The sequence below is a fragment of the Pyrgilauda ruficollis genome, unplaced genomic scaffold, assembly GCF_017590135.1.
Source record: "Pyrgilauda ruficollis isolate IOZ18807 unplaced genomic scaffold, ASM1759013v1 scaffold33, whole genome shotgun sequence".
Taxonomy (NCBI): Eukaryota; Metazoa; Chordata; class Aves; order Passeriformes; family Passeridae; genus Pyrgilauda; species Pyrgilauda ruficollis.
This window is the reverse complement of record NW_024524711.1, coordinates 5359265-5382468: the sequence shown is the minus strand read 5'-3', so window position 1 is coordinate 5382468 and position 23204 is coordinate 5359265. Positions and strand designations below refer to the sequence as shown.

The 23204-nt window shown below is 38.8% G+C and overlaps 1 protein-coding gene across 1 annotated transcript in view; it reads left to right on the top strand.

Annotated features, from left to right (window-relative positions):
• MAGI2 (membrane associated guanylate kinase, WW and PDZ domain containing 2) overlaps window positions 1–23204 on the top strand; it is a 705159-nt gene that overhangs the window by 634851 nt on the left and 47104 nt on the right. The window contains exons 14-16 of the mRNA XM_041474679.1: window positions 5022–5214; window positions 8238–8486; window positions 21362–21547. Coding sequence (XP_041330613.1) covers window positions 5022–5214; window positions 8238–8486; window positions 21362–21547 — 628 coding nt within the window. The remainder of the gene's footprint in view (window positions 1–5021; window positions 5215–8237; window positions 8487–21361; window positions 21548–23204) is intronic.

Genomic DNA, 23204 nt, shown 5'->3' with positions numbered 1-23204 from the left:
GTATCTTTTTCATTCAAGCCTTAAGGTTAACCAGCACATGGCTTTGAAAAACAAAGAAGCTTTTATATTTTAAAATTGTCAACATCTGTCAAAGCATTGATAAATCTTAACAGTTTACTCATGTCTCCCATAAAAAGAAAAGAATGCAGTGCATTATAAAAAAGATGCTTCAAGTGCTGTTTGAAATTCAGTCTAGTTTTGCTTGTTTTCAATGGATTTTCAAATATAAAGTATAGCAGCTCAGAAGGACTCCAAGACAGCACTTCCAGACTGCTTCATCCTCTACACTTGCAGTGTGCCTGAAGCCCCTCTGATGTGAAATTTCCTTCTGTGGAGCATGTCCCAGTGCACATAAAATGAGGCCACTGAGCCATCATCTGCACATTCTCCAGCTGAGCATTTTTCCTGTCCCTTCTGGATGGGCCAGCCAGTATAAGTTCTCAAAGCACACATACTGGATGAAGCCAAAAAGGAAATCTCTGAGGTGCTAGTGGAAATGTTCCATTTTATCTTTTTAGACTGTTAGGAAATAGCTCTAGAAAGGCACTACCTTTAAACCAGGCTGGGTGGAGCTTTGATGGTGTTGTGGAAGGTGTCCCTGCCCATGGCATGGCAGAGAGATTGGGGTTAGAGGATTGTTAATGTCCTTTCCAACCCAAACCATTCTATCATCTAGGAAGATTTGGAAATCTCCTTCCACCTGCTCTGGGCAGTAGTGTCTAATGGCATTTCCTATCTCACAGGGAAGTGTCCCTGGCTACAGAGCTGCTCAATATTTTGTGAGAGGCTCTCTTGGTGTCTCCTTTAGTGTTTTTTTCATTACAAATGGATAATTAAGCAGTCATGGACTAGGCCTCTGACTGGATCTGCTTGTTGGAGGTTTATGACAATCTCATGGGAAAAAGTGCAGCTTAAATGCCTTATCTAAAAGATGATTATTTATATAAAACTGAATTATTTCAACCCATAGGACTAAGAGAAAACTCATGTAGAATATCTGATATTCTGGTACTTCATATCCATAATGCATACCAGAGTTGTGAGAGACTTGAGTCTCAGTCTGCTCAGCAGTCCAGTAGAAAAGAAATTTTGAAGCAAGCTTTTTGCCCTGCAGCTACATGCATTATGCACTGCAGTATGACAGAGGATCAGCTCTTCCTAGTGTCTCTTCAGCAAAGGACTGACCTGACTTTACTGTCTGAAGTCAAAGAGCCATAGCTGGAAATCAAGGGCAGAGATAAGCACCTTGCTATTTTTGGAGAGCAGGACCAAAAACGCTGCCCTCTGTGAAACACCCTCTAAGACATTTCACTATCTCATTGAACAATTGCTCTCAGCCTGCCCTTAGCCTCAAGATTGCTATCTCTATTCCATGGTTTGCACATACAAAAGCATTTTTTCCCCAAGACTTATCAATCCAATGGGCTTTATGTGTCTTTGCAAACATTTCTCAAAGTCCCCAGGAGTTAAGAAGAGCCTAACTTGAAGCTGAGGATTGTACAAGGCAAAAAGGCACCTTCTTAGAATTAAGTGTTGCAGTGCTGAGGTTTTCAATTCTCAGTCCCTTGTGGTTGTCCATCTTGTTTTCACTGCTCAAATTTAACACCAATAAACACAACAGATGTACTCTTTTTAGTGTCCCTCTATTTCGTATTCAAAGTACAAGGCTTCTTACCTCCGTTCTCTCTCCTGCACTGCTTCCCTGCCCCCCATGGACAGCCCACCTGCAGCCTCCCATTCCTTTCACCTCCAGAAAAGCAGAAGCAGTTTTTGCCTGTTCTCCAAACCCCTGCCTTTCCTATGAAACAAGAACTGAGAAGCTTTGAATTTTTTATTTCAGCTCTCCTGCTGTGCCGTCAGGTAACACAGAACAAAAGGAAGCTTTTGTCTTTGTGGTTTGATTTCTAAAAAGGAATATGGATTCTTCAGCATAAGGCAATAACTTTTTCAAAGAAGAAGAATCCAAATAAAGTTACTTTAGAAGGATAATACTGACACTATAGAGGGACTGTAGCTTAGTTTCCTTCTGGTTATATCAGCTACCTGGCACCTTAGAAGGGGAAAATGCTACTGTACTACCACACTTTCCATATTCGTAAGCATAAAAATGCTTTTGAAAGAAAATACTTAAATTTATTGAGAAATTTCAAATATCAGGACTGTGAGTTGTGCAAGTTCAAATCACCTCTCAAGCCTTATAATATTGCACTACAACAGCTATTTATCACATTTCCCAGTAACTTGAGGATTTGGAGATAATCTGACTCTGTTATGGTGAATTATAATATTACTGAAAGGTTACAAAAACCCGTAAATTGGAACTTCACTGAAGTTGCAAATTGCTGTCCCAAGGGGAGATGTATTTTGCATACATTCATGCAGCTCAAACTTAGAATCACAGGAACATATACATAACTTCCCCTAGAGTTTTACCTTTTCAACATGGATGGGCTGTGATTTTTCTCAAAAATATCAAGATATTTGTTTGTGTTCTTTTTATTATCAGTGCCAAGATATATTCTAAGTATCTTTCTACATTTCTAAGACATAGATGTCCATAGAGCAAAATGTTAGGATAAGGCCATGCCTTGGGAAGTCCTATTTTAACAGTGATTAGACAGAATCCAGGTAATTAGCTTGGATTTAGACATCACTGGCACTTAAAATTAGGTGAATTACCCTTTATGTGTATATACTTAAATTTTGCTATATGCCTGTGAAACTTCTGTGTTATATTCAGAGAAACTAAAATACAAATTCAGATAATTGCCAAAAAATCACAAAGAAATTCAGTATCAAAGCAGATTAACCGTATAAATTAATAGACACAGGCTTTAATTTCAGATTAGGCTCTGCCACAATCATCCTAATCCCAGAATTTGTCCTGTTTAATCTTAAACAATGGGAGAAATTTTCTGTTTCTCTGCAACACATTCTTTATTTCTTACATGCCATCATCCTTCTCCTCACGCATTCAAAGCAATCTCATGCCTGTATGAAACTGCATTTCAGAGCTAATATAGTCCTGATATATATTTTTCCAATTTGTGCTTTACGTATAGAATTGATAACTATTATGGCAACTTCTCAGCCGTGAAACAAGAGCAGATACTGCACAAGAAACAAATTCAGACACAGAAAATGAAAAAGTATGAAAATTAAGTTATTCTTGCTATTACATATACCAAATAATGGATACGGTAGCCATCATCCTGACAAACATACCTAGCTGAAGTGTTTAAAGTATGAAATTTAAAGTATGAAGCATCTGCTGTTTATGTTAGGAATCCAACAATGAGATGAGTAACACAATCACATTACATGGTGGGCATGTGAAATATCAGCAATAATTACTTAGTCAGATCTAGAAAGAGTTATTCTAGTTTCCTGTATACTGATGACCTACCATGCTATGATTTGCATTTTGTTTTTACAAAGGTTAAAGATGCTCAAATTGTTTAATATTTTGTCAGAAAATTATGAAAAAACTGCAAATGTTCAACAAAACCAAAGGAGGAAGCCAATCCCTACAAGAGGGATTATCACCCATCTTTTCTCAAAATAACTAGGAAGAAATTCTTACTCATGTGAGATGTCGAATTCTCAAATGTTTTGAGAATACTTTGTGGATATCTAACTAAAAGTAGCCTTAGAGAGCTTTTCTTCTGTCTGGTAAAGGAGCATAAATTCATATTTCATGCTTGAATTTTGCACAAAGTATTTTCCAAAGCTTTGAGGTATACTTTTTCACCATTTGAAGAACAGAATGGAGAACCTGAAACAGCCTCTCTAGCCACTCAGCTTGGCACTGCTTAACAGGATCCCAGCAACACCAGAAAGCAGGAAAGAGCTGCATCCTGTTCTCTCTTTACTAAGTTGTGAAAGTAAAAATAAGCCAAAGGGAGCTGAAAAACTGGGGAAATTTCTCTATGGGAAATCTCCATAGGGGATTTCATTTAAACACTATGCTGAGATACTTGCAACTCTGCAGCTAAGACCACAAAAAACCACAGGCCCACCTGTGTGATTACCACATCTAGCCTTTGCAATTCATCATGAAAAGCAATGCTTTGTAGCTTTTATCTTTTATTATTAAAAGCAGATTGTCACATGGCATGTCATATCCATCATTTTGTGCTCACTCTCAGACTGAAAAAGAGAACAGAAAATTTGAAACATACTCTGTGAATGCTTTAATATTCTTTCAAAGAAAGCAGGTTTTGTTTTAATCAATCTCAACTGTTCTACCACTTATTCCACAGGGAAAATATATACATCTTCTTCTAAGAAATTATGTGAAATTATCTGCATAGAAGGTGGAGAAAGTCATTACAATGTTTTGGACAGATTTTTTACTAGTTTATATATCCCATACAAACTACATTTAAATGTCGATTTGGGAAAACAACATCTGCCCAGAACAAGCTGACATTTTTTCCTCTTTTTTCCATTTTAACCAAGCACTGCCTGAGCAATCATTCATTAAGAGTAATAACATTTAATATGGTACTTCTTTTCCCCTAAAGAGTCCCAAAGCTAACTCTGTGTAGTGGGGTCACTCCCACTGTGACCTCAGGTATATGACTCCAAGTGCTTAAATCACACAGCAGTGAAGAACCTTTGATAAGAAATACACAGACTTGATAATTTTAAATAAAAAGATCCTTACATGGAATTAATCTTTTTAAGTCTTTGTTATAACGTAGTCTATAGAAACTCAACACTCCTTAGAGGCAGCTTATCTTGATTTGAACACATCAAGCAGAACTCAAATTAGGATTCTCTGGTGTATCTCTCCTGTGCAGGTAGAAAACACCTTACCTTCCTTATCAAAGAGGAGGAAGCATCTTCAGTCATACCCACGAGAGGACAAGCACAGCTTTCAGACACACGCAGACCTCTTCACCTGTGCTAAATCACTAGCGTAATTTCACAAGAAAGAGCAAATCACTGCAATATTCATGTCACTAAACTGGAGGCTCAGTGTAATATATGACAGATTTTGTTTCTTTGCTGCCTAGATTCTCATCGGAGCAGTGATCGCCATGGGCTCAGCAGACCGAGATGGCCGTCTCCACCCTGGTGATGAGCTGGTGTATGTAGATGGGATTCCAGTGGCCGGCAAAACCCACCGATACGTGATTGATCTTATGCATAACGCCGCCCGAAACGGGCAGGTGAATCTTACTGTGAGGAGAAAGGTGCTACCCACGGGTGAGTGACGGCTGGGAAAGGTGAAGGGAAAAACAGATCCCAGTGCTGGCAGCACAAACTGGTGCTGTTTTAAAATAATAGAGGAAATCAAAGTGAATGTTTGTGTCATTTTGAGGAAAGAATTATTGTGAATATGTGTCCCTTGTTCCTCTGACAAAAACAACTGAGTGTTGTTTCCTTCAGAAGTGGAAACATACTGGCAACCCTGGTGTGGTGATCATAAGTGCTCTGGGTTTGTTCCATGCTGTCTTGGTCTGTGCTCTCTCCTTTTGTCCACTTTTGGAACTAAACATTCACCTAAGTTAAAGCCATTTGAGCTGACTGTGTCAATAAGAGAAAGGCTCAAAGACTGTTAACTGTTTTAGTGCAGAAACTCATTTCACTCTTATATGTGTTAAAAGCCCATTTCTGGTCACACTGATGTCATCTGGAATTCCCCACTGAACTGCAATGCAAGCTGGCTGAAAATCTTCTGTAGGGCACAAGGGCCGGATTCTTCTGTCAAGCAGACATATTCAGAAAATGAACCTAAGCCACTATGAAGTATTTGTAGTAAATTAGATGTTTAGACTAACTCAGTCTCAATTGCCAAAAAACGTCGGAACCTTGAAAAATGCGTGTGGCAGCATCTATTAAAGCTTTAATGGGACAATTTGATGACCTTCTATTACAACCATTGCTTACTTGAGGAGAGAAGTTTATTTAAGAACTTTTAAAATATTTTTGGTGAGTACACTTGTCTGAGGTACCAGAAATGAGCAAAACCACATTCCCAGCCTGTCCTGTCTTCTGCCTGCCCGTGCCCTAGATCCACTGTCACTGCCTGCGCCGTTCCCTTTCGCTCCAAAAAAGCCGCCCTCCCACTCACCTTCGTCTTCGCAGTCCCCCTCCCACTGCGGCACCGCAGCTCCCTGCCAGCCGTGCTCCTGCAGGACTGACTTTCTTCTGTTACTGACTCCAGAGTCCTCCAGCCAGAAAGGTGCCCCCGCGCCTGGTGCGACGCCCCCTCGCAGCTCCCCCAGCGCGAGGAAAATGGCCAATAACCAAGGTAATACCGCCAAGCCCTCGCCGGCAGCTCCGCGACAGCGCCGCACGCACTGCAGGCAAAGCTGGCACAGAGCGGGTGCCAGCCTTCGCTGCTGCTCCTTAAATATTAAACCTCCACTAGCCACTCTGGGCTCCTGGTGCAGACAGTAAGCAAGCTGGTAAAACACCTGAAGTTATTCTTGGGCCTTGAGAGTGCCACACCAGGGAATGTGGCGTGCAGCTCATTAATGTTTAAACATTTCAGGAGCTGAACAGGATTTTATTGTGGTGTGTTACAACATAAGCTTTGTGGAAAAATTTAAAACAACTGGTGTTGGGCGTGACTGAAAAATGCTATGCTAATACATCAGGGCAATTGATTTCATGGGAATTTCTCACTAGCATGAGTGTATACAACAGAGGGATCTGGGTTTTCCTTACCTGTCTGTAGCTGATGTATGTATCTTAACCCTCATCTGGAATTACCATTTTGTACATATACTTACCCAGATCTGGAGCAGAAAATCACAATTCACAAGATCTGGAAAACAATTTGATTAGGAAATGTGATTTTTGGACTGAAATACCATTTTTTTCACAGGCAGGAGCAAAATGTAATTTTTATGAGTATCTATTGCACAGTTGATAGTCAAATAGCCATTTAAGCTTTTCCTCCTTTGCCATTCTTTTCCTATATTTAATGGCATTCAGTTGCATTCTTTCATGGCCGAGCCAGCTCTCGGTCTTTCTGCAGGGTAAGAGAATTTCCTTTCTGTTGCAGCCATACTGACATAAACAATATTCAGCTTTCTGAAACACGACAGCCAGAAAATGAGAACTCTCTTGTCACTGACTATGGCATTTAGTTGCAGATTTGGTTCAATAACTCTTAGAGATTTTCAGGAGTATAATAATTGTTTGTTTTTCTTCCTCTTTATACTCTCTAATTACTTTATTTCATAGTTGCAGAAGGACTGCTAAAGGACATACCTCACTGAGAAAACAACAGTTTGTCCTTGGATGCTGTTTATTTTATTAATATATACAAACAATGAAGCTCTAATTTGCAAACTCTCTACCTAGGATGTATATGTATATGTGGGAGCTCCTCACGTGTTCAGTAAAATTACTCTGCCACTCTTGTTGTTCCAAACAGAAAATATAATACTTACATTTATCTGAAATTTCTGTATTAAAACTGTCAATAAATGCTGATTTGTATAAACAATTTAGATCTGCAAAGAATATAAATCTTTTTTTTTCCCATCTGGAAGTGTAAATTTACTGTTTTCAATTGCCATAATGCTCACACTATAAAATGCATAATCCCACGAGTTTTAACTTTTTTCCTGTTCTTGTTACTTGTTACTGTAAAGCAATACTAAAGTGTTCATGGACTCCATTTTCACTTCTGGCCTTTTGAACTTGCAAAACAAGAGCATCTGCAAACCTTTAAATGACCACTGCTTCTGCCATGACACCCACAGAAAAACTACTTGTGATGATTTTTCATTGCATAACAGCTCTGCTCTTTGAACATTTTTCGAACAAGCTAATCAACTTGTAAGAAGAACATTATGCAGCTAATCCTAATTACTCTGTTAGCTCCCTGCTTAAATTCTTGTAATCCAAACACAAATAATTTTTTATTGGATTAGTCTGTCACATTTTCCTCTTGATGACAGATCTACCAGCAGACAAGGGAATAGCGCTTGGTAATGTTTTTGCAATCCAGATAGACACTCTTTCTTACTTTCCTCTCTTGTAGCTAGTGTAGCAGTCAGTGTTCATGCTTGCTTTATCTGATTGCCCTTGAATGTTCTGCATAATTGTGTAGATTCCTGTCTCTCTGCATCTATTACAGCTCCTAGTTTAACCCTTGGGGTAGTCTGGTCTGTAGACCGTCAGCTGTATTCACGTTGCATTAGCAAATGTACTGTAAGTCACAGAGCCACTCAGCAAGTCAGACTGTGACACTGGTGTGATTTATGTTGTAGGAGAACCCTGCCCAGAGAATGGCAGAAGCCCAGGCTCGGTGTCTACGCACCACAGCTCTCCGAGAAGCGACTACACCACTTATGCCAACAGCAATCACGCGGTCTCCAGCAGCACCGCCACTCCCCCCGAGGGCTTCGCGTCGCACAGCCTGCAGACCAGCGACGTGGTCATCCATCGCAAGGAGAACGAGGGCTTCGGCTTCGTCATCATCAGCTCCCTCAACAGGCCCGAGTCTGGGTCCACAATAAGTAAGTAAATCACGTTAATCACGTTTTTCAGTTCATACTTCTTAAGTTTGTCCCAAATTTAATAAATAAATAAATAAATAAAACATGCCAATGGTTAATTTAAACCTATCTGGTAATAATTTATCACAGCAGAGATTTAAACTGAAGATACTCTCAATGTTTATTGAGAGGCACTGCTTGTTTTTTCTTCAACAAAACCAAAGTTTATTCCGGCCTCTGGAGCCCTGTGCTTCCCACACTTCTTTGACTATCAGAGTAATAGAGGATTCACTCACAAACTAGATTTTCTCTGTTACTATGTCTCAAAGAGACACTGTAAGTAACAAGTAGGGTTATGTGAATAAATTATTCTCCTACATGCAACTGAATTAGGCTTTTTTTAATAAATCAAGATGAAGTTCAGCAAGTTGAAAAAAAGCTTAGATCACAGCAAAGCCTATGACAACAGCTGTCCAATTATGGGACTGCAGAAGGAAGTGGAAGTTGGGAGAACTTGTTAGATGCAGGTGCGGAGAGGCTGATTTAACTGGGTGGAGTATAGACAGCATTGAAATTACAGCTGACTACAGGGGATAGGTGTATCTCTCTGTACTCAGTAGTACTCAGGTTTACAAGATCTGCCCTTAATAATTATAGCTCCCTTTCTGTTCAGAGAACTAATTTTCTCTGTGGGTCAATCTTATTGCTTTCATATAGACATCTGGTGCCACTTGAGCTGTCCTGGGTACATCTAGGGAGAGGTCAGACAGGTGTGACATAGGACCTACAGAAGACTCAAACCCAGCTAGTGGCATCTGGAGGCACAGGGGCACCTTTGGTTCTTTCCGATGACATTTAACCCAATGAGAGCTGAGCCCTCTGGAAGAAGGAAGCAAAAAAGGCTTTATATTGAGAGCCATCCACACACCCCACCAAATAATGTTAACCACATAAACACTGGCTGAAAAACCAAAAGTGAGAAGATTTATCATTTTGCAAGTTGAAGCCTAATACAGTGCTTTCCCTACACTAAAATATGTTTTGAAGGAACTGTTCTTTGTGCCTGAAACTTGTTCCTGACAAAATCACAATTTCAACTTCAAGGCCAGATATCACTCTTCTAAATTCATACCTGAAAAGCATCTAAGAGAGTACTGGGAAAACCTTATCTCACAATAGCAAATTACCTCAGAAAATTTTTTTGCAGTATTTCATGATCATGCAGTTATTAAAAGAGTTACTTTTCATGCTACCTCAGCTGAATTTTAAAACTCCATGATTGCTGGAATTAATATTGTAACAAAACCATAGCTAATTAACCTCATGGGACTCTTGAGTTTTCACATTACTGAATAAAATAGCCAAAGAACAGGAAGTTCTTTGCAGAAGATCAGAAAAGAAAAAATAATCAGTTGTGGTACATACATGTTAATCAGTTAAGTCAGTCATGTTTTTTTCAAGAAAATTATTTTATAGAGAGAATTTGTGGTTGGGGCAGATGGAGAGGGAAAGGGGAGAGGAAGAGAAAATTCTCAAGCAACCAAAAATTCTGTGACTGGAATAGTCTCTTCAAGACTACAGACCCAGGTTCAAGATCCTGCTCTGCCTCCTACCCTCCAACATGTTCTTTCAGTACTTTTCTTTCCCCACAAGCAACTGTGTAAGTAGTCATTTTGATGCTCAGTTGAACACCTCCAATAGTAAAGGGAAATGACAGCCTGCTGTGGAAGTGACAAGAGAATTTAATCAAGTAATAACTGCATTGGATTTCAGTGATCCCCAAATGTACCAAATCCTAAGTTTACAAGAACAGTGAACAAAAAATTACATTTCCTGTACACGGTGACAGAAAAGAGAAGAAAATTCCCTTTCTATATTAATTCTGTTACAAAACTGTAGTAGAAAAAAAACCCTGAAAATTCCATCATCCATCATCGGTAATGAAAACAATCTAAAAATTATTGACTCTTTCTAGAGTAAGAGAGGTTATTTTATTTACTTAATATTTACTTGGGTGAAGTAATTTAAACTTTATTAACAGGAGCATAGCCAGTAGATTAAGGGAAATTATTGCCCCCTTTCACTCAACACTCACTGGCATCCATTCAGAATACAGCATCTAAGTTTTGGGCCTTTTGGTAGAACAGGGAAACTCTCCTGAAATACCTTTTATCTTGAAATAACACACAATCCTTTTATTAAAATGCACAATCAGGGGTAGAAAGCACACCAACAGTAGCAAAACATCACATAGATATAGGAAGTGCAATGTCCAAAATATATGTTAATCACAATCAAAATGTGGACCTGCATGGCACCATGCTAGGTACTCCTGATGGCTGCAATCTCTTAGTTGGGTGAAATATTGTGCTCTGGTTCCAGTGTCCCTTGTTTCAGAAGCAGTGCACTCGTTGCCAGCTCCTGTATCCCCACATGGAACAGAATGATGTTATGCAGACATGCATGCACAAAGTTAATGTTGTAACCGCAAAGCAATTCTGCAAAATTTGAAATGGGCAAAATAGGTCAAAAAAGGGAGCATCATGTAGTGCTAGACACTGTTAGGAGGAGCAGCACCCAGGAAGTTGTCTCATTGGGAGCATCCTCAGGGAAAAGTGAGGAATTCCTTTGATTTAAGAATATTTATTTCTATAACTCTAATCCCTCCTCTACTTTCTTGCAAAAGCAAAAGACTTGAGGTCTTGGAAGAATAAGTATCATCACCACTATTACTCAGGAAGGCAATTAATTATGTAGTGAAAGTATATTCCTTGTTGTTGAAATCACACTTACAAATTGTATTTTACAGTCTAACAGATTACAACAGCTCCTGCGGAGTACAGGAGCAAGCACTTTGTGTCACCAGGTGCATGTGCTTCAAGCACTGCTAAAACTGAAGCAGTCATTCCAGCAAGGCTGCTCCTGGCTACAGAGCTGCAGGCTCATTAGTTTGCTGCTTTGCAGTTGGCCTGAAGCTGAAGGGGTTGCACAAAAGCTGTCCTGTTTGCCAGGAGAGTTTGCTCTGTCTGTGCAGCTGCAGGACCATCCCATGAAGTCACAGTAGCAGTGCTCCAGCTGAGTCTCAAATCCCTTTTCCACCCTCTGGTGGGGTGTGCGCTGCACTGCTCCCACACAGCCTCTTAGGATTGCTTCATGCTCCTTCTGAGAATGAGCCATGAAAGGCTCAGCAGCTCCCAGAACAAGACATGAAACTCTTTTTCCAAGAGGTTTAGGGTCCTGGTCAGCTTTTCTCTCGGTATGGTTTGCAAGGGGTTTGTTCTTTCACTTGGTTTATGGGCCTGCCTTTGCCATGCAGAAATTTTCAAAATACTAAATGCTGGTTTTTTACTATTGATAGACACAGAGTGAGGGCAGACTACAGCCATAATTAGGAAGCACACTATTTTTTCACATTTTGTGATGGGCAGCACTGAAATAGCTGTCAGTTTGATAAATTAACATTAAATACTTTGGAGTCAGCCTTTAGATATGAATGTCATTTTTCCTTACTGGTACTTGCTTAAACATCCAGTTCTTGTGGCACACTTATTTTCTTGTGTCTATAATGGTAGAAATTTTTTTCCCCTGTGTCAAAGCATTGCTTGTGATGTTCTCTAATCCAGCACAGGGGATTATTTTGCACTGAACTATGGTTCTGATGCGGGGAGATCAGGAGTGGAAAACGAATGACAAGGATTGAATGAAGAGATTTTACAGGGCAAAGCAGGGGCATGGAAAAGGTCAGCCATGCTTCAAAACTGTACCAGTAAAAGGAGATAAAGTGGATAAATAAAGAGCTGTTCTTGAGTGGTATATCCAGGAGCAAGTCATTTTGCCTAGTGCAGCATGCAGAGGATCTTGGAGTGCTAAGAGATTAAGAAAAGAAAAACACCTGTCCAGGCTCCTGACCTATTTCTAACGAAAGGATTAACTTCCACTGCCTCTAAAATATACTATTGTGCCTTCCCCCAGATCCTGTTCTAACATTAAAGAGGAAGGTGGCTCTCATCCCTTCTCCACACATGAGAAATTACAGCTGAAATACTTAAATTTAAGTAATTAATCTACACTTTGCATTACATTTAGGGAAGTATTTTTAGGGTATCAAGATAATTTCACTATCTGCAGCCTATGGAAAAGCACTTGCAGTCTTCTGGAGGTGGCCAGAATGAGATTCCTGTCCCAGAGTTTTATGGAGCAAACTTGTCCCTGCCTACTTTATATCTTCCTGCTACTTTTACTTTTTGTTTTTGGGATGCAGCTTCATCTAGAATAAGTACTTGTGATCCCCTGTAAATCTCTTACATTGTAATTTTTTTTAAGAGAGAAATCATGTGTTGTAAAGAGACCTTGTTAACTTGCAATTTCCAATTAAGTTGGAAAATTGGCAATATTTCCAGGAATTTTACTGTAGCAGGTACTGTCAATTAGCACAGTTATAAAGAGTAAACAAACTGAAAATACAGGCCTAATCAATAAAAAAAATCAAAAAATTAAAGGCTGTGCATACTTGTTATGATCTTCCTTCTGCTTTGCAAAAGAGGGCTTGTAGATTTAATTTGCCCCTACACGGCATGTGCCAGTGGCTGCTGGGTTTTGAAAACAGGATAAAACAGAGTCTAATGAAAGAAGTTTATTTCATTTCTCAAAACATACAGTCTTAAGTAAAAAACATAAATCCAAGATAAGCCTCTGCTGACTGCAGAAAACAGCATTCTGAGTAAGTCCCATTCAGCCCAGAGTTTCTTTAAACTCCTTACCGTTTAGAGATAAAAACCAGTTTATCGATCAGTGATAGCTGTGTGATCTCAGTGTTGGTGCAGCAATTTCACCTGTGCTTTTTCTGGGTAAGATGGTGGTTTGGGACATAATTTTATGTGACCAATCTTCAGATTCTAAAGGATGCAGAGCTTTGGAAATTAGGATGTCTGTCTACCCCACCTAGGACATTTTTGGAGCATAGCAGTGAAAACCCACCCACAGTGTGTGTCCCCCATGGAAGAGATCTGCAGTTTGTGGGCAAGGAATCTGGATTCTCATTTCTATGCAGCTATGACACTCAGGTTTAAGCTGTTCTGCCTCTTCAGTTACAAAAGCACCCTTTCTGAGTATGGTTAAGAGATAGTTAAACTTGCAGCTGAAAGAAATTTCTATGTGATTTAGTTTCTCAAATCAACATAAGCAATTATTATAGTGAAATAACCTTAAGGGGTCAAAGAGGTTTTTAATAACATCAAAATACATTGCTGTAGTTTGCAGGCATGAAATATTCAATTGTCTATTTGATATTTTTTTGAGATAAATAATGGAGGATCTTAACTGCATTACTCCCCCCCTCTCTAGATTATTTCTGTCCTCCAGTGTATTTCTGAATACATCATTTGGCCCTACAGGTGCGGCTCATGTGTTTTCAAAGAACAAACAGTGAGTTTTCTTATCAAAACCCATCAAGAAAACCAAGGTTTTTCTAATAATTCCACAGGGCCCACTTTGCTTTCATTAGAAGCATGAATTAGAGTCTATAAGTTCTATTATTTTTTCTTAGATCTTCAGCTTTCTAAGGTATGTGCACTCCTTTCCACTTAGCTTCTTATGCCTGTGCTATGCAAGCAAATATGCTCCATGTCAGCACAAAATGGGATGCTTCCATTCATAGATTCATTAATTTTCTAAAGAAAAGGGATTATTTTCACATGCAAGTATGCAGCATGCATACTATTTCTATTTTCCAAATAAGTGTCACATAAAATATCCTATCAATATCAGGAAAATACTTTTTAGCCCTGATGGAAAGTCCACCATACTCAAGTTTTCAAAATTTTAGATTTTTCTATAGCAACGAAATTACAGCTGTTTATATTTAATATATTCTTCCAATTAAAATCTGATATGCTGGAGCCTGCCAGTTGAATGAAAACCTTTGCATGTTTAGAGAATTGAGAATATAATAAATATTCATTTGATCACTGTGCAACATTGAAAAGGACAGCTGGCTCAGGAAGGCTCATTTGCTTGGCTTACTGTCTATATCTGTTAACATTAGAAAACATTGCAAAAATTTATCTGCCAGAGGTTTTTAATAGATAAAGCAGAGGTTTGATTTTTTTTTTCCCTCTTAACAGATACTTTTTGACATTTAGCTACTATATAGAGGGGAAAAACTGGAGAGTTGCTGTCTGAAAAACACATTCTCAACAGTTGTGTGTAGAAGGACTAAATAGATGTAAAAAAATTACTGATGTAAATCAGAAAAGCCTTATATATGATAATGTTTTCTTAGAATCCACTCTTTTTAGCTTGTGGGCCTTTCAAATGAGGAGAAATTATTTTCATATTCAAAAAACAAGAGGCTGATAGATATAACAGATATATAGATAGAAGTGATAGAAGTCTTATATATATATATAAATATACATATATATATAAGATAGAAGATATAGATAAATAGATAGATAGATAGATAGATAGATGTCTTGTTGAACTTATTCATCAATGGTCTGGGTGAAAGGACAGAGTGTACCCTCAGCAAGTTAGTTGATGTTACAAAACTGTGAGGAGAGGCTGATACACCTGAAAGCTCTGCTGGCCAGACCTGGGCAGTCTGGAGAGTTGTGGGATCAGGAGATAATGAAGTTCAAACAGGCAAATGCAAGGTACTGCATTAAGGGAGGAATAAACCCAGGCACCAGCACAGGCTGGGGCTGACTTGTGGAAAGCAGCTCTGTGGAGATGGACCTGGGGGTCCTGCTGGACAGCAAGCTGCCCATGAGCTGGCACTGTGTCCTCGTGGCCAAGAAGCATAGTGGTGTCCTGGGGAGCACTCGGAAGGGCATTGCCAGCAGGTCCCTCTACTCAACCCTAGTGGGGCCACATCTGGGGTGCTGTGTCCAGTTCTGTGCTCCTCAGCCATGAAAGTCATGAAACAACTGGGGAGGGCCCAGTGAAGTGCTAAGGGGTGGTAACAGGGCGGACCCGACAGGGTAATAATGAGCATTGACTCCATGATTGCAGAAAGCTGATCAATTGCTTTATTCTCTAGCCTATATTAAACCATACTTATTAAGAAGCTTGTAACCCTTACAGACAGTCTGATACAGCTTTGACCTCATTGGTCAATCAATCCAAACACCATCCAGTGTCCAATTAAGAAATGACCCTTTGGTAAACAAATCTCCATAACGCATTCCACGTGTGCACAACAGCAGGTGCAGCAAGTGGAGATAAGAATTGTTTCTCATTCTTTTCTCTGAGCTTTCTCACAGCTTCTCACAGCTACCCAGGAAAATCCTGCGACAGCTGTGTCCTCTCTGTTCAGAGGATATGTGATTACCACACTAAGGTGGTGATTAGGGAGCAGGAACATCCCTCTCAGAAGAAAAGCTGAGAGAGCTGTTCCACCTTGAGAAGAGGTGGCCGACAGGGGCTGTTACCATTGCATACAAATATCTTAAGGATGGGTGTCAAGAGAGTAGAGCCAAACAATAGGCATTTGGAAAAAACTGAAGCACAGAAAGTTCATTCTGAAAATCTTCTTTCCTTTGAAGGTGACTGTGCACTGGACCAGGCCCGCAAAAGGTGGTGAAGTCTCCTTCTCTGGAGATATTCAAAACCCATGTGACTCAGTCCTGTGCAATTTTCTCTGACTGGACCTGCTTCAGCAGGAGGTTGAACTATGCGATCTCCAGAGGTCCCTTCAAACACCCTTCTGTGTTTCTGTGATATATGGTGTTAGAAGCAGTATCTGTATACAGCAACTGCTCTGGGTTTGTGTACAGCTGACCCAAGCATATGGACGCTCAGGTATAATGACAAAAAAATTTGTTCTCTGTTCTGTGACATGCAGGTGTGGTAAGGATATTAATTTGAATCATGGACAGCAAAAGTGAGTGATTTTTATCAAATAAAATTATAGATAAAAATGTAAGTTACTGAAAGCAGACCTTATCCACTTTCTAAGTGCAAAGATTTCCTTTAGGTCATTTTGTCTTTACATTTTTTATTTAAATTTCTCTTCAATAAGCTAAGAGCTAATCACTGCAGGATTAAATACATTCAGAGAGAACCTCAGCTGCTACATGCCAACTCTGGGTCATTTTGTGTTGTAATGGTGTAAATATCGGAGCAAGATTTAGGAGGTGAGATTAATGACTTCAAATATCAGAGAAGATTTGGTGCTTTCAGGATTCAAATCTTCCCCAAGTCATGAAATTTTGAAAAATGCACTGCAGAAAAGTTACATTCCATTGTAAGATCTTTCATTAGATAAGGTTTCTGCAGCATTGCTACTCTCTGCTAGATTATTATTTGGGGCCCTCTGTCTTGGAAGGATTTTTTTTTTTATCTTAAGGTAGATATCCAGCTGTATCAATCCTGAGTATCACATTTTGCATGACTTGATAGTACTGGAGAAAAAGACCCTCTATGTCTATTTTGAAAGGCTGGGTGGTTTGTATACATATAAATTCAATCTTACAATTTCCCATATTTTCAACAGTTAAAAAATATGTATTAATCCATGTTTACAGTAATTTTTCCCTTGCAGTCTCATTCATTGTGTAGTCTGAGAGAACCAAGAAATTAATTGTTCTACAAAGGGGCAGCTTGTTTTCTACATTCACTTTTAGCAAAATCAATGGGTCTCTTGCAAAAAAAGTCACAAATCCAAGTCTCTCTGTATAGCCTGCTATTATTAAATGCTGCTCAGGTAACTCAGTGCTTTGAAATAAGTGGATCAGATTCTCTGCAAAGTCTCATCCAGGCACAGCCTGCCACTCTTCAATATATACACATGTTTGGAGAACAGCTTGTGGTGAATTGTTAAAAGAGGCATGAATAGTTCAGTAAAAATTTTAAGAGTTATAGGAAACATTTACCACTAGTCAGGCAGTTTGGGACTTCATTTAAAAGGCTACATCATTAAATGCTCTGCTCAGATAAAAATAAGACCCCACAGATGCAATTTAGAAAGAAAAAAAAGTATTGTATGTTAACAAAACCCTAATTAAATGCCAGACATGGGAGGTTTATTTCTAAGAAGAGACCTGCCATACTGGGAGAGACCAAGTAGCCACAGAGCTCCTTGCTGTCCCTTTCCTGTGACCAGCAGCAGAGAGGACAGCACACACAGCAGACAAGACCTTTCCCAGGCACTGTGTCAGCTTTTACAGCCAAGATTTTCTGATTTAATTAGCAATGTGTCCACCCCCATACATTGCTCTAATCCCTTTTTGAATCCTTTTATTCTTCTGCCCCTCCAGAAGGTTGTCCCACATTCTCTTTTGGAAGGTGTAGACAGTGAGTTCATGGACAACTCCTTTGAGCAGAGGCTGTTTTCTTCTTTGAAAGACAGTGAGTTCATGGAAAACTCCTTTGAGCAGAGGCTGTTTTCTTCTTTGAAAGAGGCTGCTTCTCCTTTGAGCAGAATCTGTTTGCTTCTGACTTCCATGCTTCCCTTCTCTGAATCTGAGTTCATTGCTATGATTTTTGAGATGAGGATACTGAAACGATCAGCAATACCAACACTTTAGGTGCACAGCTTTAACTAGCAATAGTTTGTTTCACTTGTTACTCTTTTACAACTCTTAGTGTCATATCGACTCTTTTAATGAGTTTATGTTTTTAGAGAAGTAGGCACACATTTCAAGGTCTCTTGAGTGATAATAATTAATTTAGGGCTCATATCTGCTTAATCTTAGGTAGGGTTATTTTTTCCTTACTTGCATCATCTTGCGTTTCTTTTCATGAGGTCTGCCACTTCAGTCAACCCACTCCCTACTGACAGTTTACAGCTCTTCCACACTTGTTTTAGATGTGACCATTCTGAACAATAAAAATTCTCCATTATGGAAATTCACAGTTCATTTCTACCTTTGCTCCTTGGCTTTTACCTAATTTTCCTAATTAATACCCTATGAGAGTAGGTCCTTCTTATCCCTTCAAAGTATTTCACCACCAAAGACTCTTACTAAAAATTGAAAGTTTTCCAGCATATTTCAACATGGTTGGTTTTTTTGTGTGAACAACATGCACATCAGATAATCTGTGTCCCTTAGAAGAATTCATGCTTGCAAAAAAAAGCCCTAAATAAATCCTCCCTTCCCAAGGAAGCATTGGGGACCATGGCAGCCAGGATATTGTGGCTTAGGAGGGCTCTCAGGCAGAGTTCCACTGGGAAGAGAAGCAAAGAACAGAAACTCCTCAGGATAACATTACTGGGAGGGAAGGAGACAGAAGATAAACATCTCCTCATATTATCTAGAAATGTGCATGAACCAGTTTCTGCTGTGTGGCCATGAGCTCCTCTCATAAATCCCTAGATTTACACATAAAACCCTATAGAGCATAACAGCGTAACCTTGAATCCAACAGAGATTCCTTCTGCAAAATTTTCCCACACCCTACTTTGCAGCAAGATCAAATGGCAACATATGGCACCAATACGACCTGAGAAGAGGAGCATTACGTCCTCAAACAGCAAAATGGAGTAGAAAAGATACCTTGACAGACACAAGCTTTTATCTGATGGCCACCTAGTGTTGATCCTTTCATAGCACAACAGAATGAAGGGAGTTCAGGGGTACCAAAATATTTAGAGCAGGTACCTTCATCAGGAAGCTGAGGACCATTAGGCTTAAAGGGAAGAAGAAACAGCAAGTTCCTCCTCTTTCTCCCTCCATTCCTTTGTCTCAGGATTTGGATCTGAGCTAGACTCTCGTGGCTCTCCCACCTCCAGCTTCAGTTTCAGCAGACATCTCAAACATGCAGACATCTGCTCTATTCACTTGTCAGGTACAAGAAGTCCAACAGAACAATTTTCTGCCAAATTAATAGGACTTCCCACCCCCCCACCCTCCCACATCCCTTACTACTGAAATGATGTCTCTACTTAAATATTTAGGCTAGCAAAAACTTCTTTAGGTTTAGGAATGGCAAGCATGGAAATTTTAGTTGTGGCATCTCTACCATATTTTTTCTTCTTTCTTACTACCAAAATTCTTACTTTTTTACATAAGACAGTCTCATTTTCAGATCTCCACTAATATACAGTCAAGATGTGACAATTTCAGACAGATCTTTTATTACATATGCCAGAAACAGGAAGATTTTAATATTAGTTTAAGTGATTCTTGCTGATGCTTTAAGAACAGATTTGATGAAAAAAGCTCTTTGTAAACATAAACTGTTTAAGGGTCAAGTTACTCTTTTATTTATTTGCTCACTGATATGTATGTATGGCAGTTATATATCTTCATTAAGGGCAAAATAAACACAATCTTTTGTAGAATGTGTGGCTGTACATATTTAGTATATTTTAAAACATAGAAAATTTTAGACATTATGACATAAATTAGGTGCTTATTTCCTAAGCAACAATGCATTTCTGAAGTCTTTTAGTTGTGTCTGTGCCAGTAAAGTTATGTTTTAATATATATTCTTGCCTGAACCATAGTGGTAAAGAAGCATGCAGTTTGATTATGGCTTGCACTTCAGAGTACTCACTTATATTATCAGTGTTCCAAAAATTAATTTTTAACACTGTAAACAACACTTACATCCATACTAGAAACAAAAGTCATTTTGAGGTATGTCTTTTGTGACTTTATATCAGATGTTCAGTCTGTGTTTGTCACCAAAACCTTCAGTAAATGTTTATCAGGTGCTGAGAAATTTCTTCTGCAGGAATGTATTCTGAACACATCTCTTGTTAGAGCTTTGGTTTATATGAGCATTGATAGCCTAGATATTTCCCAAAAAAAGTGTTTGGGAGCACTTTTCTTTCATTTCTCCAAGTTCTCTGTAGATAATTAAATGTTAAAGTTATGTTATTTTTGAAAAGAGGAACACACTGGTTTTAAACACCAATTTAAAGGTGGATAGTGAGGCTGAGCTGCTTTGTGCTGTTTTCCAGGACTGAAGTGTGGGACTGCAGAGGAATACTCAAACACCATTAGGATATTAATAGACTATATAGCCATTTAATTGTGACAAGCATATTTATGAGTAGTTGGGAGAAAAAAAATAGCATGCTCTCTGGGGAGGTTAGAGAAAATACTCAGCTATAGCATATGCATTTAGTTAGAAACCAGAAGATAATAGAGTAGAAATACTGGTCAAAAAATCAAGAACAATATTTAGAAAATTCAATGGAAAATGAGAGAACAGACAGAACAAGAGCATGGATGGAGTAAACAGAAAGGTGAAGAACCACAGAGAAGAGCAAAAGGAGAAGCTTTGCTCTGTAATGTTTTGAGAAGAGGGCTGAGATGTTTTGATGTAGTACATGTCTGTGTTCTCATAGCTGTCAGTTAAATTCTATTCATTTATTATTAATACCTAATTAGAGAGCTGCACATCTCAATAAATCTTCAGTATTATTTCTACTTATCAATAAACACATTTGAATGGAGGAGAACAATTTCATGTACCCTGGGCATTTTCGGTAATAATTTTTTGTATATAAAATAAAGAATATTTTTGGTGCCTCTATTGCAACATACAAATAAAGAAATTCTGTAAAACAGGAGGTGGGAAACAATTTATGATTGCTACTTACTGTATAGATTTATCCCCTTTCCCTTTTTCAATTATTTTTTTCCTGATCTGCTTATTAGGTCGTTTCCTGCCAGATTTGCAAAATAGCTGAATTATAAACTTTGGACTTCATATGTATATGCCATGTGTATATATGCATCTGGATTCTGAATTTTTGTGAAAAAACACAGTACTGTGTTACTGCAAATGACATTGCATAAGAATTTTTATTCTTATATGCTTTTACACAAGCTGCTTTTTAATTCATATGGAACTTCCTTCTAAAATGAACTGATTTTCTGACATTTGTGAACATCACCACTCCTTTCAGCATATGTTAACTGTGTCTATTGTCTCTTGTCCAGCTGTACCCCATAAAATAGGGCGGATAATTGATGGAAGTCCTGCGGATCGCTGTGCAAAACTTAAAGTTGGAGACCGGATCTTAGCTGTGAATGGCCAGTCTATTATTAACATGCCTCATGCAGACATTGTGAAGCTAATTAAAGATGCAGGTCTCAGTGTAACTCTTCGCATCATTCCTCAGGAGGGTAAGTCAATGGCCCTTAAAGACAGGAAGAAAATTTTAAGTAGCCTCCAATTAGCTTAAATTATGTCACCACTTGAAAGAGCATCTTTTGTTCTCCTTCCTCCGCTGTAACGCACAGCACACCAGAATTATGAGCTTAGAACTAGCTCAGATAGGATCTGAATTCTTGAAAAGGTTTCATGTTATGAAAGGGGTATTTAAAGCAAACCTGGAGAAACCTGACAGAGAGAAAGAGGATGTTAAGGTCTTTTGCAAGAATTGTCTTCTACATGGAAAAGCACTCTACAAGAGAGCCAAGTTTTGAGTTCATTCCCTTATATCTTGCTACAAGCCAAGCCAAAGTTTGACAAAGTGATTCACAAGAGACTGCAATGGCTGTCACCAGGCATGTTCAGCTACCAGCTACGTGTGACAAAAAGTGATGTGAAGGAAGAGTTCAGATTTGGCAGTTTCCTCCATCACAATCACATAGTGATACATCACTGTAAATGCACAAGGAAAGAACTGAACCCTGAATTATCTCATTTCTAGGGTGAGGATAAAGGACAGACTCATTATTCTGGTCATTGCTCCACATCTAATCAGTAAAGATCTTTTGATGTTGGTTTCTTGAGGTTTGGGGTTGATTTCAGGGCTTTTTTTAGTTTAACAGTGTGCTGCATTGCTACATGAATTGTACCACATTAATGAGACCATGTCTTTATATCTCAGCAACAAATACCAGTAGAGCTGGGAATGACACACAGAAAGTAATGGAATTACTTAATGATCCATGGCCCAGTTAGATGACCTTCACCTTATGCTGTGCATCCAGCAAGGAAACAAGGAAATAGTCTGACACTGGTCACAGACTGCAACTGAGGGAACTCATCTACTTTGTTAAATGAATTCAGTGAAGGGGAAAACACAAACATACCCAAATTTAGAATTCACATCAATTAGCACCCGTGTAATTACTGAAGGTCAGCTTTGCAGGCATCTGAAACAAGTGTGATACTTCACGCAGTCCATGAAGTTTATTTAAGGCTCTCTGGTATCCAGGTTAAATAACATCATTAATAGTTTAGTGTTAGAGATGGATACATTAAATTAGAAAGAAAGCAGAGGTGCAGCTGAGTTGTAGTATTACAAGATGTTCTCAGGTGCTACTGGTGAGAAATTATCTGTGCCAAGGCACAGCTTCCCTGTGTGACTGTGTGACACTGGACACCTCATTTGCCTTCTGATATTAGCTTCTCAGCTTAGAAAAATTGGTAAAAAATCTAATACCTCTGTACTATACTTTCAGGTAAAAAATACCATATAAATGCAAAGCAGTTTTAGAAGCAGCTCATGATTTGACCCGTTCATCCATAGTTATGAGAGTAATGTAGAAATGAGGGACAACATTTCTAATCTTCCTCTCTAAAACTTGCAATACAAAAGACACTCACAGATGCAAAATGGGCAATTACAGCCTTAAGCATAGTAATTACACAGACAAGTATTGCTTATGCCTGCATGAGGAGTGTTTTAAGTGCAAATATACAAGCTTTTTTTGACAATTAATCCTAAATTGAAAATATTTTCAATAAAGTAGCCAAAATTTTTATAATAATTGTAAGCATAAATTAGATAAGTAGAGTATATGCACCCATAAGGAAAAACTAACACATTAA